This window comes from Carcharhinus amblyrhynchos, chromosome 14 (genome assembly GCF_965287045.1).
Source record: "Carcharhinus amblyrhynchos chromosome 14, sCarAmb.v2.hapA, whole genome shotgun sequence".
NCBI classification, from domain to species: domain Eukaryota; kingdom Metazoa; phylum Chordata; class Chondrichthyes; order Carcharhiniformes; family Carcharhinidae; genus Carcharhinus; species Carcharhinus amblyrhynchos.
This window is the reverse complement of record NC_137337.1, coordinates 45,099,863-45,118,802: the sequence shown is the minus strand read 5'-3', so window position 1 is coordinate 45,118,802 and position 18,940 is coordinate 45,099,863. Positions and strand designations below refer to the sequence as shown.

The following is an 18,940-nucleotide window of genomic DNA, read 5'->3' as shown; positions in this document are numbered from 1 at the left end:
AATGCAATGAATGAGTCAATGATGGCACATTTCTGTGATTTTACCTCAGAGCAATCCACATTCACATTTTCTTTTTGTTGCTGAGCAGAAAACATCTACACCTCAAGCCGCATTAGCCACTCCAAGAGAAAACTAAAACAAATACTGATAAGCCCAGTTCTAAAACTGTCTTTGAGTCAGACAGCCTTTACTGACAGCTGGTTTCCTGAGGCACCCAGTTTGAATCATTAATTCATTTGTCGAGCTGGTGGGATCATCAGATAGAGCTAGTTTCAATATACAGGAGTTCTTTAAGAAGGATTTCACTGCACAGCTTAGTCTCTATGTTCAGAAGAGCTTACCAACACAAAAATCCAGACAGATTACAAACCCATTTAAATATCTAAACTTTATTTTCAAAGAGCGAAACACATAGAAACAGGTTATACTTTTTTTTATTGAAATGAGTGAATTTGACAGGTCTGGGTAAAACCTTCCTGATAAAATAAAACCAGATTCTTTGTTACTCTGTTGCTAGGTTTCAGAAAACACTCCTTGTAAAATCCTTGGATGGATTGACTATCTTAAGCGTTTCCATCAGGTTAGGTCAAGCCATGATGTAATGTGTGCTTCACTGTTTTTACAAATTGCATATGTTAAAAGGAGTCTAAAAATGCTTACCAGATAATAGGAGTGAGCACAACACAAGGTCGAAACCTTCATTAACTGGGTTGGTTGGATGTGGGCTGGGGCACAGCCAGGATTTTATCAGCTTGCTTCAGATTTTGCATTTCTTGAAAAAAAATGGATAATCACGTTCTCTGACAAGAAATACAATCCCACGCTTGAGAAAAATCTTGGCACAGAGTTTCCAATAGCACTATTGAATTTCTCTCAGTAGTTAAATGGCTCAAAACTGTGATTGTGTTTGGCTGTGCTTTGGCTCAGACCACACCAGCCCATTAATCTGAAATGTTGTCCTTTTGCTCATTTCTACCAGGTAAATAATGATTTTAGCAGTTGGGTTCTTCAAATATCACACTATAGGAATGTGCTTTGCTTAGAATGTCTTTCTATTTGAATGCTTGGCCTGGTATTAGACTAAATAAATCTGTTTTTCATATTCTTTGCACATTCTAGTTTATACCATTTTTCTTGATGTATTTTTGTGTTTGGGTAATTTCACAAAAATAGCTTTTGAACCAGTTGAAAACACTTCAGTAGCAGGCCTTAATGCAGCTCCTTTGAGTGGCAATATTTTCATTTAATGGCTCCTTTGAGTGGTAGTCAGACTATGAATACTTGATTTAAATGCGAAGATTACATTACCACAACCATTACTTTTTCTGATACAGGACTGGCACCCTTATTATGGAAGTTCAATCATTTTAGATTACTTAGCTGGCAGTATGGAGTACCTCCACCAGTCCCGGCTGGGCAACCCACAATTTCCAGGCCCTGCCTAATTGCACATATAACAGCTACTCATTGTACTAACACTGCCCGAGTATACTTATTTAATTCTTTATTGTACACAACATAACAACACAAAGTTGTTTTATCTGTACAGCATTTGCCTGAAAACAAAAGGCATTTACCATTGTCACTGAAAAGAAAATTACAGCTCAATTTTTAAAAAATATCAATTTATTAAGTAGTCCATAAATAGGCTTTTTTTTCTTTAAGATGCAGGAAACCATATTTCCTTGGTCAAAGGCTTCTGTGAAAAAATTTCACTCATTTATCCCCATACTCCAGAACCAGAAAGCCAATCCTAAAGCAGGATAAGGCACTGGTGCAAAATCGTGCTTTACCTTTATGTCTTTCGGTGCTGCCTGTTGTATCTATCGAAGAATTGCGTGCATGAGCCAGTTCCATTACCCACCTTGCTGGAACCATGCCATCGAACAGAAAGACAAGCATAGAATTCCCAAACTGTTACAAGGCAGTGCTCCTTCACTAACACTGTTGAAATGTCACACGGTGCTCTCCATTATCCACTCAGAACTTGAAAAAGTGGCTTTCCCACTGTCACCATCAGAGTTTTCTAACTGTAATAACATCCCATTCATTGACATGCTCCTTTTTGACCACAGGCTGCTAATCTTTTGTGAATGAGTATAGCAGTGATACTCTGATAAATCTCCATTGAGCGAATATCTCCGCTTCGCTCTGCTCGTTTCTGTCGGCAGAGTAAGGTATTTAATGGACTTTGATTGTGCTCGTCTAAATGTGGGAGTCTCTTTCAGAGAAACTGGAGCACAAGGGGGCTTCTGTAAAACTGCAGTATTTTCCCTTTTCTTTTTGGATGACTCAACATTGGTGAAAGCTTCCGTTGGTCTTTCGACACTTGACTTTGGCCCAGCCTTTCTTTTCAGCTTTTGAGATGCAGTAACACCTGTAGTCCAGTCAGGTGGCACGATGGAGGTAGTGGTAGCACAGTCCTGGCTCACGGCAGAATCTGACGGCTGTGGTTTGGGGTCTTTATGGTACTGTGTGTTCTCTTCGTGTGCCATGATGACTTTAGAATTTGAGTGGGCTAATATTCCACTGCACATTTGTAAATGAGCCCCATTTGTCTGAGAATAGACGTTGCTGACTTTTGTCATCTTGTGTGGGTCATTATTGTTGCACACCTTGTATCTAATCATTAGTATGATAATGAAGACCAGCACAGAGGCCACGATAATTCCACCGATTATAATTATCATGGTTCCTCCCAGAAACTGAGATGGCATAAAATGGCAGCGAACATAATCCTGGTCTGTGGTAAACTGTATGCAGCCAACAACCCTAGTAGCTGTGAGGGAGGTGATACCATCATCGTAGATTGCTAAGACACATAAGTCATACTGTGTTCCCGCAGCCAGGTTAGTAACAAGGAAACTTTTGCTTGTGGAAGGAATCATTCTGAGAGACAATATATGGACTTCATTAGTGAATCTTTAAACATTCATTCTCTTAATTAGCAAAAATAGCTCTATTATTATCACTATAATCGAACGCTACATACATTTTGAAGGAACCGTAGGGGAAAATAGCTGTATCTTATTTAAACTGTAAAAAAAGCTAAAAAAAAACTCATTGGTGGACTTACAGATCATATTACTGGGGTGTTGATTTTTTTTAAAAGCATTTGAAATTAAAAGGGATTTTTTTTTAAATATATAGAGGGACAAAAAAAAATCTTTAAACCTACATGAAAGTGAACTACAAAGCAAATGGATCAATTACTGAGGAAGTCATTGTCTGATTGATTTTGGATGTTTTAATCTGAAATGTGCTTTGCAGCTTTTATTCTCAGTGTCATCGCACAATAGCCAACCTTTCGCAGACAGACATGAACCGTGATGTGCTAGCATGCACAGAATAATGTAAGATTACAGCACAGGATTAAGGATCAGCACAGTATTATAAGAGCTTTACACTTGCTTGTTTATTACCATGCAGAGGAAAGCTTTGCATTAATAATTGATCATATCCTTCCAAAGCTCACACGAAGCTGTAATGTGACAGTGGTTTCACCTCCACTAATGCACCACAATAAAAAAAAAACTGCGGCAGCAAAATCGATTTAGGGCCAACTGATTAAGTACTGAACTAGAGTGGAGAAACAACTGAGAGAGCTTACCTGTAAACAAGCGAGTCATCATAAGAACCATTATACTGAATCTGGAACATACGGATACCAGGGATATTATGTTGCAAATTAAATTTAATAAGTGCCGAAGATGATGATGTTTCAGCAACTGCCACCCTCTTTTCTGGTTTGGCCTTGGTGTCACTGACACTATTACTCGTGTTTGAACCAGATTTAGTAGAAGTTGAAATGTCTGATGAGCCAGGATCAGGCTCATGAATGTGGTTTGTACTGTTGACTAAATGTGGGAGTTTGATGATGTGAAGTTCCACCACCGCAGTGGTTTCTCCAGCAGCATTCGAAGCAATGCAGGTGAAAGTGCCTGTATCCTTGACAGTAGTTATGAGGATGTCTAAGGTTCCATTATTGTACAAAGCTGTCCGCGATGAATTTGAAATGAGCTTCCCTTCAGGCGAGGTCCAGTGGATGGAAGGATCTGGGTCCCCAATTGCCTTGCACTTCAGTGTTGCCCGTTGTCCTTCTAAAACTCTGAGTTCGTGTGTGTAGCGAGTGATCAGTGGCTGATCACAGATGAACTCTTCTTCTGGAATTGACCAGAAGTAGCGGCCTGTTAGATGCGGAGGTGAGGCACAGGTCTCCAAGTCATCATCTCTTGAGAGACGGCGCAGCCACAATAACTCACAGTTGCAATGCAAGGGATTCCCTCCAAAACTTAATGTGAAACTTGGTGGGTTCAAGTGTCCTGAGAAGGTTAGTACCTGAGCTCTAGTGAATAAAGGATCAGGTGGCAGCTTCCGCAATTTATTGGATGTCATATCCAATCGAGTCAACTTGTGAAGGTGAGAGAAGGTCCCCTCATCAATTTGTTCAATCATGTTATGGTCCATGCTGAACGTGTGCAAGTTGACCATCTTCTGAACTGCTTCCCAGGGAATAGATTTTAAATTATTGTAGGATACATCCAACTCTTCAAGAGACAATAAAATATCATTAAAAGCTTCAGAAGAAATGTCAATCAGTTGATTGTTATTGACTACTAAATGGTGAAGGTTCGAAAGTCCACTAAATATGTCATTTGTTATCTGGGTTAGTCTGTTGCTGTTCAAATGTAAGGCCCGCAGATTGCGCAAGTCAGCAAAAGCCTGTGGTGCAACATAATTTATTGTATTCCTTGACAACGTAAGGTCAACCAGGCTGGTCATGTTAGCAAAGTCTTTTCTTTTAATGATTGTGATGAAATTATCCCCTAAACGCAGCTCCACTGTCCTTCTGTCAATGTTCGATGGGACAAAGAGAAGTCCTTTTTTGGCACAAAGAGTTGCAAGATTTGGAGATAGATTCTGACAGATGCAACGCTTGGGACAGACCTGGGCCTTCACTGTCATACCAATTAACAGCAGATAAAAAAGCAGTTTTTCCATTGTAAATCAGGTTAACTAGCCTGGAATAGAAACAGAACGTTTAGAAGATAAATGGAGGAAACAATAATCGTTCACTCATTATGAACACTTTACTCCACTTGTTCTAAAGCATTTTCAAGAGCAAAGACTATTAAAGGGATTATCCTGAATAATTTTCAGTGTAAATGCATTGATTTTGTTTTGAGTATTGAGAAGTATGATGATGCATTATGCTCATGTGTTACTCCACTGCAGCAACCAGAGATAGGTTTACATCTGGAATACTCTACATGTTGGATCCCCAAACTTGGCTGAGGGATGCTAATGAAAGCTATTTATGCACAAGGGAAAAGTAGAAAGCTAGGGAACTCTGGCCCACTTCTGTACACCCTTGAATCGTGGGATCAGTATCAACTTTTAATGGAAACTTTGCAGTAGATCAACCACACTATCTGGTGATCTATTAGTATTGCAATATGTAAGATTTTTTTTTAATTCATGGGACATGGGCATCACTGGCTGACCAGCATTCATTGCCCATTCATACTGGTCCTTCGAGGGCAGTTAAGAGTCAACCTTATTGCTGTGGCTCTGGAGTCACATGTAGGCTAGACCAGGTAAGGATTGCAGATTTCCTTCCCTGAAGGACATTGGTGAACCAGATGGGTTTTTCCAAAGCTAACATGGTTATCAATAGATTCTTAATTCCAGATATTTATTATTGAATTCAAATTCCACTATCTGACACGGTGGCATTCGAACCCAGGTTCTCAGAACATTAGCTGGGTTTCTAGATTAATAGTCGAGCAATAATACTACTAGGCCATCGTCTTCCCTTTAAGATGTAAAGGGACATTGGTCAAATGAATGTCTTAAAATAGAACTGATAATGTAAAAAGTTAAGGAAAGTATAATGCAGTTTTAATAATTTATTGAAATATTGATTAGACCTATACACACATCAAACTCCATACAACAGAAAAATCTATTCAATTATTAACCACACTCTGAAAAATATATGGCAACTGAGAGCCCTTAAAGACAAATTTGCATTCTGTGAAGACAACACAAACTAAGCTGTTTAGCAAAACTAATAGTAAATTCGAAATGTGATGTACTCCACTGAAAAATAATTTGTTCCTTGTTAGAATTTTTATTTCTGCGATGTGCATGTAAAAATGTGATAATGATAGGAGTCTGAATAGCAAACAAAGTATTAAATGCACTAGCAAATCTCCCATAGCATTGCTCATAGTGTGCCAGGTGTGAGAACAAGATTGCTAGCAGGATAATAAAAACAGAAAATGTTGGGAAAACTCAGCAGGTCTGGCAGCAGCTGAGGGAAGAGAAACACAGTTAATGTTTTGAGTCTAACACAACTCTTCTTCAGGGCACCTGATTTATCGACATTCAATCATGACAGCTGGGGCCCTGAGAAAGGGTCAGGGTATTCAATGTAGAGGGGACACTGGGAACACTTCAGCGAGTACTGGCTTCTGGAAACCCTGGAAAAAGCACCTGAGCATATCAGAGAACAAAATCCCCAGAAACAGGAATTTTAAGAGTAGCCCTTGAGTCAAGGAGCCCAGGAAGTTAAGTCTTGAGAATTTTGAGGTGTTCCAGGCTCTGAGAAGGGAGGGAAGTTGTGGATTCAACTCAAGCTGAGAAGTGGTCTTAACAGCAATTGGGGTGGCAAACTGACGTTGTCAGGATTGAATAATATTGAGCCAGGGTTAAGAAAATGGCACCCAACGTACTCTTGGCCCTTTTTGGAATGTGAGGCCTGAATTCGCCCCTTATCACTGTACCCTCACCTCCAGTCTTATTATCAGCAACCTCCATTGCACCATCAGGCATCTCATCCAACCATTCATTCCATTTTGCTTTTGTTACCAGCCACAAAGCATCTAGGTCACTGGTGAGGTTGCTGATTCATGTAACCTTAGGCACACGTAAATTTCCACGAAGAGCATTAATGATCTTATGATCATATTCAAACATGCATTGTTTATACAGTTTCCTAGTTTTTTTTTTAAATCATTCCAGCTGCAAAATGGTTCAGAAGATAAAGATTTTTGACTAAGGAAAAGATTCATTCCCAGTAAACAATTTTTGGTGAAAATTAAAATGGAGTAAAAAAGAAACCAGAGCTGTTTGTAATCACAACGACAGTCTACTTGAGAATTTCTTAATAGAAAAGCTGTTACTGTTTTGAATGAAAATTGCTCGAAGTAAATGTTTGAGAAATTAATTTTCAGCTGTTTAAAAATCACAGAAACAAAGTAACATTAACCCCTTAAATAATAAGTTGAAAAACCCTTATTTTTCAATCAATAATGATATATTCTGGGACACTGCAATTTTTCACATGCTCAGAATGGGCAGAATGTCCATCCAACCGTTTGAGGTTAAATACTATCCAATTGTAATCTTTTTTTTGAGTCAGGCTTTAGAAATCTTAATGAAATTGTTGAAAGGGGCAAAATATATTTCAATGGATAGTTATTCCGTGTTGCATCGATTTTGTTTAATTTTCTTTCAAGCTAAATTTTGGAAATTAAGTTACTGCACAAAGTCAAACATTTCTTCTGTAAATTTGTCTTTCATGATTTAATTAGTTCCTCAACAATGCAGATCTAAAAATCATCTGTTCAGATAGACTGTTTCTCATTAGGATTGTTACAAGAATTTCCATTATAAATAGTGAATAATAAGCAGTTCAATGTCAGATGTTAACATGGGGAGTATGACTGGAAAACCTATTCCTGTAAGTAAGGTTTTGCAGACAGCTAAGACTATGATGCTATGTGTAAAATGATTAATAATATAAAAATTGTGAATGTTGTCGCAAATGAAAATGGTATCATTAGTTGACAAAAATTTCTGCTGATTATTTTGAGGGAAATATACCTAGCCTGTACCATAAAATTGAATGCTTATTTTTAACTCACACAAATGATTTGGCAGAAGACTTTAAAGCAATTTTACCTGTGTCCTCCATATCACAGAGTTCAGCATTTCAAAAAGGAACTGTTCCTGATTTGGTCGCTAATTTTCTAATTATTGCTCTGAGGTAGAAAATGTTAAATGGAAAATGTATGGCTAGATTTTGGGTAATTTGAGGCCTTAATGTGTCATTAAGAACTTCAGATAGTGTAATTAAAAGTCTCCAGTTTAACAAATAGTCTCATTCGTAGCTGCAGAAGAATTGTAATGACAGTCATTCTAAATTACAGAAGTGTAGGCAAGACACAGACACAATACTGCATTAATATTCATTATAGTCAAACACCCTCTCTAGAATTCCAACTAGTAATGTGATTATTTCAAAAAAATTTTGAAGCAGTCACAATGCAGTCAAAATTCCACTGTGTGACTGCTCAGTAGCAATGTTAGAGGCAGCTCACCAGGGCTGGAATGTAAAATGGTAAGTTTGTTAATGGTGCAGTGTTAGAATTTTTCATAACCTGTTATATTAAAAAAAATCCATTGGCACAGTTGCATCCAGCAATAATAAGGCTGTCAATTTACAATACTCTTTCAAATCCTGCTGTGATGTGACAGATTGCACAGTACATCAAAAAGAAAGCAACATATGATTTTCAGTATTATTTTTGAATTATAATGAATCAAATTAATAAAGGTGCCGAAAGATAAAATTGTGGACAACAATTGTCAGAAAGTCTCAATCCTGTTCTAAACAATTCTCCTGAATTCAGCTTCACATTAACCTGTCTGTCCTACTGTCACATTGCACCTTTATTATAGTTTAAATAAAGCTCACATAATAAGTAGGTTGTTATGATAGAAAGGACAATGGCCAACTTAAGTTGAAGATCAATTCAATTCAGGTTTTGATCAATAAATTTATGATCATCTGCATGTACATCAGTTACAGGCCAGTGATGCCATTGACTTAATGCTGTGGTATGTATTACAGTCCAGATGAATCTAAGCATTAATCACAGAAATGTTTGTGCAATTCCAACAGTGTCAAATATTTCTGATTTGCCACAAACATTATGGCTTCAAATCCATACTTTTTAAAATAAAACATCATCCATATAATTGTTGACTAAATTACACTTATTTGTCAGGGTTCCTGTTCATTATATTTTACAAAGGTAGAAATTCCCTAAGAGATTACAATGGCAAAATGGTAGATTATGTTAAAGTAAGTGATCTGAGAAACATTGGGTTGGGGAGAAGATATCACTCCATTAGATATGTTGTCACTACATGAAAGCTTCCTTCCAGTATATAATGGTTGCATTTGTGGATTTTCAAACTATGATAAATAGAATGATTATCTGAAATATTGAGGCTTTTGTTCTTTCCACTTGTAAATATAAAAATGGACATTCACAGCATTTATATGGACAGTGATTTCCCAGCTTGAATTATCCCAGCAGAGTCAGATTCAGACATTCATAAAAAAAAATGTAATGGTCCAATTCAGGATTCTTTGGTGTTGATTAGGCTCTCATTCCCAGAAAACACTTTTTAATAATGTTGCTTTATGACTGTGAATCAATCTGAAATGGAACAAGGTGAATCATGTTGATTAGTTTTGTGACCTAGTGACAGCCATGTGGTCTGACATTTTATGAGTTCCTCTCTCTTCCGTCTGTTATCATGACCAATTGACAGCTTTACTGGTCAAAGTTTAACAGTGCTCCAATTTTCTAAGGCCTTGGATACCAATGTCTGTCAACTGCTCAAATAAATACACCTTTGATTTTGTTTCTTCTTTAATTGACCAAATAAAATTTCTATTGAAGTTAATAGCTATAATAAGAGATCAAAATTTTTGGTGACCATAATTTAAATGTACCCAAATCCCCATTTTGATTGAAATTTTCTTTTGGAGAGATCCAACTGCACAGGATATCATTAAGTTCTATTTTTAAAAGCTCAGTAAAGAATAACAATGGCTAATTAACTAAAATTTATTTATGTGAATACTTATATGGCTGAAGAGTTACCATTGTTTGGCAAGGTAACTTTACAAGACGAAAAATCCACTGAAGAAAATCAGAGCTCTACTATGGTGGTAGCAATAGAGTTTTGCATCATTATTAGAATCTAGCTTATTTTGCTAAAGTTTCAAGGCTACATATTTCAAGCACTTTATGATTTGAAATGTCATATAGCACCAGTATGCTAAACCTTCCTTATTGTCTGCCCTCTGCCCCAATGAAATGGATTTTGGGTAGGTCACATGTGTAAATTGCATTGGCAATTACTTCATGTGTGGCACTATGTGTGCTATGTGGGCCAAACCTTGTGTGATATTTAACAAGGTTTCAATTCAGCTTGTCTTTTCTCAGTTGTTGAATGAGACAAAAATAGTCAGTAGTTCATTGAGAAATATTACATATTCCATTAAATGGTTAAAAAAAATCTCTTGCCAGACATTTTAGAATTGCTTCGGATTGTTTAAACATAACTGCATTTAAAATTATTTGGACTTGGAAAATGTCTACACATTCTTTACAGTAAGCTTCAGAGCAGGGTTAACATTTCCTGGGCATTAGGGACCATCTGGAAATTATTTAATTGTCCCTGAATCAGCTTAAGGACAAAAGAGGAATCGATTGAAATGATTGCAGCAAGAAAAGGAAAAGGAAGAAAATATAAATGTGCAAAATGAAAATTTATACAATAATATCCAGAATGTAGAAGAACAAACACAAAAAGACAATTAAAAACATGTAAAATCCAAATGGAGAGAAACCAGCAAAAAAGCAATGAGACCACGGGGAATAGAGAACGTGATTGGAGAGAGTTAGAGAGGAAATAGGAGTGGGAAGGAAGGAGAAATGAATAGAAAAGTGGATTTGTAAAGCAATAAATCCTTTGAAAATAAATAAGTGAGGATAAAATGCAGAAAAAAAATCAAAAGAATAGTAACTGGCAAAAATGAATGAATGTGAATTAACTTTCAGCGATGGTCAACCTGTCTTTAGGAATCCGGTGACGAAGTATTCACAGCTATTGGTAATATTGGGCATTTGAGACTTTCATAGTAACAGGATATTTACATCATCAAGACACTATAACACTGCATCAGTCCTCCTAAATTCCAGTGACCTGCACTCAGTTGCCAAATGACTACACAGCCATGTACAAATGCCCAGACCAACTGCTAAACAGTTTTTTTTCTCATTCAACATTTTAATTAAGATCAAGTTCTTTCAAGTTCTGGCTTGACGCTGATTTGCAGCAACGTACCATGATATTGTGCTGTGGAAGGGAGAATGGATCTCAAACGGACTGGGAAAAAAAATTGTTGGACTGTCATGCAGACGTCAGAAGGTTCAGTACAATTGCCTTCCAGTGCACTGACCTATTGTCTTAAAATCATTCATGCCATAGTAACTTCACAGAAATCAGCTTTGTAATGCTGCAGCCAGAGGAACGCAGACTCATTGTAGCACTGTCTCTCCATTTTTCAATGCAGGCTGCAACAATTTTTGACATGCAGTTGTTTGTGAAGTGACAGAATATATATGCATGACACTTAAGAGAAAGGTGAGATCTGCAAATATTGCATGTCCAAGTTAGCATTTTTGTTGAGATTTATTTTTTTCTCTCCAGTAATGTTGTATGCTGCAGGAACTCGATGAATGCAGCTTATATATTCCATTCATTTAGCACTTATACTGGAAACGTGGTGATCAAGACCAGGCTGTCAGCACATATCAGCCTGCTCAATGGCAGAGCTTGTTTTAAATAGCATTAGCCACAGAAATGCCATAATGATTCATTTTGCATTATCTTTGGAAATAACATATAACAACAAGGCCTAATAACATTCTAAAGATCACAATTGTAAAGGTCACAGGATAATACAGGCTGCTGTGCATTCATTAACTAGAGAATCTGTGGCCATGGCAAAGTAATTTGACACTTTGGGTCGAATAATATCAAGATTAGTTTTGTTGCACTTTCAGACGATACTGCTATTTGTCCCTTTTGGATTAATTAACACAAGTAAGGCACAAGCATATTGCCAATCTGACGCCCAATCGAATAGATAGACTGTCACCTTTGAAGTTTCCTGCAGCAATAGTCTTGTCTCATTCTAGCCTCCTGAGTTATTCAGCTGACAGGGATGTCACTGCCTTTTTCTATGCTGAAAAGAAGGCATAACCTGAATTCTAGCACCACCAGGCAGCAAAGTCCAGGCTGCAGTTTTGCCATGAATTGTTAATGTCATTGGTACAACATGCTGAAATGCAGCAATTAAGTATTGACATAAAAGGCAGATGAGTCTTTAACCAACTGTTCAAAATTAGACGTCAATGTGAGCCATTTTTAGTCTATTTTGTTGGATGAACAATATCTCTCTTATCACCTCTGTTCTTTTGCTCAAAGAGAGCTATTTTCTTAAAACAAGAATTATATCTGTACAATTTTGGTCATCAGTGCCAAATGAGCATTAGAGCTTTGAATAATTCAGTTGTTACAATATGACATTTAACATTTATGAGGCAAGTCTCGAGCAATTGATCTTGTTAACCTCCGCAAGCATTACTGGACCATATTGGTAAGGATCATAAACTGGGACACAGACGAGGTAAATTAAGAACAATAACTTGTCTCCAAAACCTCCATCATTTCTGTCATTACCCCACTGTTCTAAGTAATCAATAATTAAGCAAGGTCTTAGAGAGGAACAAACATATATTAAAAACCAGGAGGATGTGGTTAACAAACTGAACACCAATGCTCCCTTGACACAGGGTGGATATTTCTTCCAATAAGGATTTACTGTATTTTTGTTGTTGATAGGAGAATAATGATTAATTCACAGGGGACCTACGTGACAGAGGGAGACATCATTATAGGGAAAACTCTCGCTTAAGAAAAGGTACAGTCATGAACATGGTGGCTTTTCAGTAAAGGAAACTTCGACCATATTTTAAATCGAGAGGTCAATCCTCCCTTGTCTTTTTTATAACACCGTCACTGGAACCTGGGGCTGTACACAAGTGTATCTCCTCGGGTCTCTCTTTGTAATGTTCAGTGTAGCAGACGCATGCCCCAAATAACACCAGACCTCAGCAGAATTGCAGTACGGTGGCTGTTTTTTTTTAACCTGGTTACACTAGAGAGCTGTTCACGGGACTCTTTACCTTAGGGTACCGTAATGTAATGGCACTGCAGACTCCTGCAGCTCTGAAAATAAGATATTTCTCTCCCCTCCTTCTCCGACACAGTTTATTTGCTCAATTCACTCATCACCTTGGACAAGCCACTTGCTGGGACTCCAAGTGTTGAGGGTGGAGGGCATAAGTAAGCATTGGTAAATTGGGTCGATTTACACGGGTTGTTTTTTCGAGGCGAGGGGATGGGAACAAGGCAGCGGTGCATCTCTGCTTTATTTTGCAGGGGCATGTTCTGCAAATTCTTCAGTGCAAAAGAGAGAGTCAGTAAAAGCTGATCTGTCGAGCGTAGCGTTTCAATTACATTTCCCTAAGCAGCCTGCGGAATTAATCCATTCGATTTCAGCCGGTTCCACAATCCCAATCTTGAATAGCAGATGGGCTGACAAACCACTGTTTATTTTAGTCCAAACACTCCGGCTAGCGTCCCAAAGGCTACACTGACCTTGCAAGGTATCTGTATCAAGTTTAAATTTAAAAACACACACACACACAAACCTTTAAGTTGAATCTTGCCTTGCGATGCAGCATGAATACCTTGACCAGTACGCGATGGCCACTAGACACTGAACACTGTGCAGTACAGCAAACACACACACAAGCGCGATTCGCTGCTAAATGAATATGTTAGAGCTTGCATTGAGGGGGGGGGACAAAAAAAATCAAACAGATTAGGAGTGACAAACATGCCCAAATCTCAGAGTTACCTTTAAGATCGAACATCAGCCCTGCCCAGTTAGCTAAGGATCTTTTCACTCGTCATCTCTTTTTCATTTCCTCTGGTCCCTGTTTAAAATCTACAGGATCTGCACGGTGCACTGTTCTCTGTGGCGAGGTGCTCCGAAAGGGCCATTTCTTAAAGCCGCCAGAGCCAAATTGCCATCCGTGTGTGCAGAGAGAAATAAAAACCCCTTCAATTCAGAGCTTTACGCACATCATCCTCGCAGTGCAACTTCACCATCCACATTTTCCAGGGCGCCCCGGACAGCGGGGAGATGTCTTTCCTCCGTCCATTCAAGCGCCGCTCTGGCTCTCCTGCTCAGATACAGTCGGAACCCAGAGCTGCTTTTTTCCCCCTCTGCATCAAGCGCGCGGCACAAAAAAAAATCTGCTGCTCTCTGAGCTAACCAAACGTCTCTGCAGTGAGAGCGACCAAAGTGGCTGAGATGGGAAAGTCAGATCAGATCTCAGCAGGCAATATTGCACCGTTGCACCTAGTACTTCCCCCAGCGCAGCCTCCACGCTGAGTTAATCCTCAGAGTGATCGAGTGGCACATTTCTCTGCCCCCATCTCTTGTCTCAGTGTACGGGATGGTTGTCTTCAGAAAGCTCTCTCGGCCACTTTGGCATTGGGAAGGAGAACCAGCAATGCTAAGCCAATGCAATTCTAATTGCGTGCAAAACACACGCAAACAAGCCCAAGCCCTGGATACACGTACACCAATATCACTCCTGTGTCCTCATAGAGGTAGAGACAATGCTTTGCACCACTGACGGTGGCATCACATCAAGTTCTCTGCAAGGGTGGGTTCCTTCTCGAGCATACAGAGAAAGAGAGAGAGAGAGAGCACAAACCCTAAATGGTCAGGAGGCGGAGAGAATAGAGGAGGAATCGCTCAGGCTGCTTCTGTCTGCTGACTGCCACTCAGGGAAACTTGTTAAGAAGTGCTGTCAAGCTTAGTTTCTTTTTTGTAGATTCTGTGGACCACAAAAAAATAGGGTGTTGTTGTGCGGTCGCTCAGAACAAGTCACAGTGGGGGAATGTCCGGCCGTAAAAGGTCAAGAATACAAATTGACACATCTGCCCCCACCTCTGAGTGGGAAAGGAATTCTGCAGAGAGACCCTCAGAGATTCCTGCGTGACAGAGGAACACAGCCCTTGCGGGGGGAGAGAAGGTGGCTCCTTTAATTAACTGAGGGAGCGGGGTTTTGGGACATCCTTCTACCCGCTTCAGTGTTTGCCATTTTCTCGAACGATTTTGACAAGTCTAAAACACATGTGAGGGCTCTTAAGCTGAATGAATACTCCTACTTTCCTCTTGAAAATGTTCTGGTTCCAGACATGATTAAAAGGGATAACATTCTGAAGGAAGATAGAAGAGATCACGGGCTGCTTTCCACAGCCATCACACTCTTCCTGAGGCCACTTGAACAACCTGCAATTTCACCAGAGAGAGCAACAAGGAGGAGTCGGCCTCGAAAGTCCAGAGCTGGCAGGAGCATAGTGTTTCCTGAACAAGGATCTAAGTGTTACTATAACTTGTTTTTCTTTTCCTTACTTCTGCAAAAGTGCAGTCTGTGCTTTCTGACTGAGAAAGCAGTACTTTCAAACGTGGCCTAATTTTTAAATCCCTCGTCTCTGTCATTTGGAGATTAATTAGGATTACCTGCAAACCTAATTTGTCTCAGTTAACAGAAATGGACATAGGACACGAGGTCATTCTAATTGTGGCTCAGTATTGTCTTTAATACTTGAAAATGGCGCTGAAATATCAGTCCTGGACTTAATTATTTTGTATTGGTATGTTTCTATGGCTGTTTACTCTGCACTGTGCCTCACGTTGCATCGGTATGGGATTGTTTCAATGTAAGAAACTTGTTCTGCAGTGACAACCTGACCAACTGCTCTTATGTAAATAAAATCATGCCTTGTATCCAAATGACATGAAACAGCTGAGGAGATGAGCTATTCGCTCAGTCCTTCGACTGCATTAACATGCATCGAAACAGGTTTTCAGTTCTTCGCTGATTCTGCAAGAAGTCTCATTGTTTCTTCATTTGCTGATATGCTCTGCCGTATAAATGTTTAATCTACTTGGTCTATAATTTGCTATTACCTCTTTAGAGGAACTAGCTATTATATTACAATGTAACAAAACACTTACGTATACATTCATGCTGATGCTAACGTTCAGCATGCACTTTACATTCGCATCATATATACATATGTGTCTGAATTAATATTTCATTTAATTTTTTGTACTATGCCTTTGTAGCAGTCATATTGCTGGTTTAGGTTTTGAGAACAAAAATAAGCTACATTTGGATTGAAATGACACAATTCCATGTGCCCAATGTTTTAGTTTTGCTAATAACTCATATTTACAACAATTAATATATGAGCGTTTGCATTTAGTAGGGCAATTGCCAAATGTATATTTTACTAATATGGACAATGATACAATTGGAATGGATTTTAATGAAAAATGATTCAAATGATCATTACCGAAATCATATATTTCTAATCTCTTGAATATTTTCATTTTTATTAATGTTAATTTGGAAAGGATAATGTTTCTATATTGAACTGAAATGTTTTATACTTCCTGGCATGATTATATATTTCTGTTTCTGTAACATGGCGAGTGTTGGGAGCAAGGGATAAAAAAAATGGAAAGCGGAGTAAATAATCTCAGGTTTCGCAGCCCAAAACTCACGGGGGGCTTTTTTCACAACAGCTTTAGCGCACAAAATAAGATTTTGAAAACTGCATTCTTTAACTGGTAAGAAGGGGGAGCTGTTGTATCACATTAACGCACTTTGGGAGTTCTATATGGCATGAAAACCATGACATTTTGTCTTCAACCAATAATGCAGTGTAATTTTCAGAAACATTAGTGATTGAGGTAAATTATTACTTGGGTTTTAAATAAGAGAACTATGAACCATCCAATTGCTAATATCTGTAAATATTACATTATTTGTACGCATTACAGTGTTGACAATTAGGCAGTTGCATTCATATTGCAGCCAAAGAAATTGGGCATCATTTGCATTGTTTTTCTCGTGAATGAATATTCCTTCATCTGAGAGATGTATTTTCTCTCTGTGGACATTGCAACCTTTATTCATTTCTGTCATTTCTTATTCTTGCACCTTAAAGAACCAAATTACTGGTAGCAAACTGCATTTTGTTAACATATTAACTACTCCTGTAGAAAGAGTTTTAAATGAACAAATAAATATTCACATTCTTCCAGCAAATAATTTGCTACTGCTATGAAAGCAAAATACTGCACTGGCTGAAAATCTGAAATAAAAACAGAGAATGCTGGAAATACTCAGCAGGTCAGACAGCATCTGTGGAAAGAGGAACAAAGCTCAAGGTTGATTGGCATTCATCAGCTCTGAAAATTTAATTCTATTTCTTTTGCTACGTTTGCTGCCTAGTTGTTGAATTATTCACTGTTTCCTTTAGAAAGTTCCCGTTGTTTTGTGTATTTTTATCTTTATGTATCCGTAAAATGTCTTGTTTACCCCAGAGGAAGTAGTTTAAACTATACATTTCAAAACTATTATCCATGATTTAACACAATCAGCTGACAGAAGATCTAGGTTTTTCTTTGGGAAAGGACTGCTCCAACATCCGAGACAGAGGGTGGAATTCTCCCATCCAGTTATTAAGTCCTGTGGCAGGGGTAGGAACGTGGACTATTTCCCATTGCAGTGGGAAAACATGCCATATTTTTCAGTCCCAATCTCATTAATTGAGTACCCAGGTGTCCCACATCATATTCAGTGGCGGGGAAGGCAAATGGCATTGTCATCATGTCAAGGCACCATATTGAAAAGACACTCAATATTACTAACCCACCGATGAAGAAGGAAGGTGGATCTCCTGAAAATGAAGATGGATCCCCAGGAATAAGAGGCTGGAAGTTGGACTCACTCCAGGGCACCGAATCCTGAAAGTCCACGTGTAAATGCTCCACTAATTCATGACTGTGGTGTTCCAGGGTTGTCACCTGCTTCCATCCTGCAGTCTGGCATCGTTCAAATGACTCCTGACACCTGCATGTCATGTTCCAAACGTGTTTTGCACTGGCGCCGTGCAGAATTGGATTTGGGTGGTTAGACTATCATCTGCATCCCTTAGTTCAACATCGGCAACATCTTCATAACACATTTCATCACATTACTGGGCCCTTACGGTGGAATCATACACCCCCATCAAAAAATCCCTCCGTGATGCAGAATGGTGTGAATCAGGGTTGCCTTCAAAAGGCATGCATCTGGCAAGCACCCCTCCCAAAGAAGCTTGGATGTGAGAGTGCTCATGGAGTGGATCCGCGTCTTAAGGGGACTGACTCTGAGTTACAGGCTCTGACTGGGGGGTGGGGGGTGGGGGAAGCGGGGTGGTGGGTGCGTGACCAGCCTTTGAATCGGTGGTATTTTCACTAACTACGGGATGACCAAATTCTGACTGGGGGTCAACCAGCCTTTGGCGTGGGAGTGAACAGGCTTTGATTCGCGGGAAGTAACTATGATGGGCGGGGGGGGGGGTGGGGTCAGTCAGGCCCTGACTGGGGTCATCTCCAGGCTATCGGGGGCAAAGGTTGGAGAGACAAGTGGGAGGAAGACTGTCAAATGTAAAAAAAAGACTGTTCCTGATGTTGCTTTCTGATTCTGGGCCATGGGCTTCTTGGAAGGACATCACAGAGGGAGAGAATTCTGGGGCAGTGCAGTGGGTGTGTACACAGTTATCATGGACTCTAATCGGGGGGGGGGGGGGGTTGCTTGGAAACTTTAAGGATGGAAAGTTGGCAAGGGCAAGGCTAATGGAAAGGGATGTCAGTGATCATTACTCTGTTGCAGCTGAGACCATAATTGACGTGACTGGAGTCAAATTAGTTTGCAGTTATAACCATTCAAGCACCGCTTATGAGTATGGGTACCACTGATTGCTGCTCGGCATTTGATTCTTAGCAGGCTGACTTCCAAAATTGCTGTTTGCTATGGTGTGCTTGTACCATTGCCTGACAGAGCAAGCAACTACATTCTTCTAGAGA

The 18,940-nt window shown here is 39.2% G+C and overlaps 1 protein-coding gene across 2 annotated transcripts; it reads right to left on the bottom strand.

The window, feature by feature from the left end:
• Positions 1-452: 452 nt before the first annotated feature.
• Positions 453-14,595, bottom strand: lrfn5a (leucine rich repeat and fibronectin type III domain containing 5a). Of its 2 annotated transcripts, none has more exons than XM_080201998.1 (3): positions 13,859-14,595; positions 3,611-5,021; positions 453-2,889 (listed from the first exon to the last, which is right to left on the bottom strand). In XM_080201998.1, exons 2-3 carry the CDS (start codon positions 4,999-5,001, stop codon positions 1,956-1,958), a joined length of 2,325 nt encoding a protein of 774 aa, XP_080058124.1. In that variant the 5' UTR covers positions 5,002-5,021; positions 13,859-14,595; the 3' UTR covers positions 453-1,955. The 2 variants fall into 2 exon arrangements, with proteins under 2 accessions (XP_080058124.1, XP_080058125.1); XM_080201999.1 differs by lacking the exon at positions 13,859-14,595 and adding an exon at positions 13,650-13,703.
• Between the last annotated feature and the right edge of the window lie 4,345 nt (positions 14,596-18,940).

Coding starts and splice junctions, on each gene's coding strand:
- lrfn5a (XM_080201998.1), bottom strand. CDS start 5,001: ATGGAAAAACTGCTTTTTTATCTGCTGTTAATTGGTATGACAGTGAAG. Junction 2,890..3,610: donor GATGACTCGCTTGTTTACAG/GTAAGCTCTCTC, acceptor ATTGTCTCTCAG/AATGATTCCTTCCACAAGCA.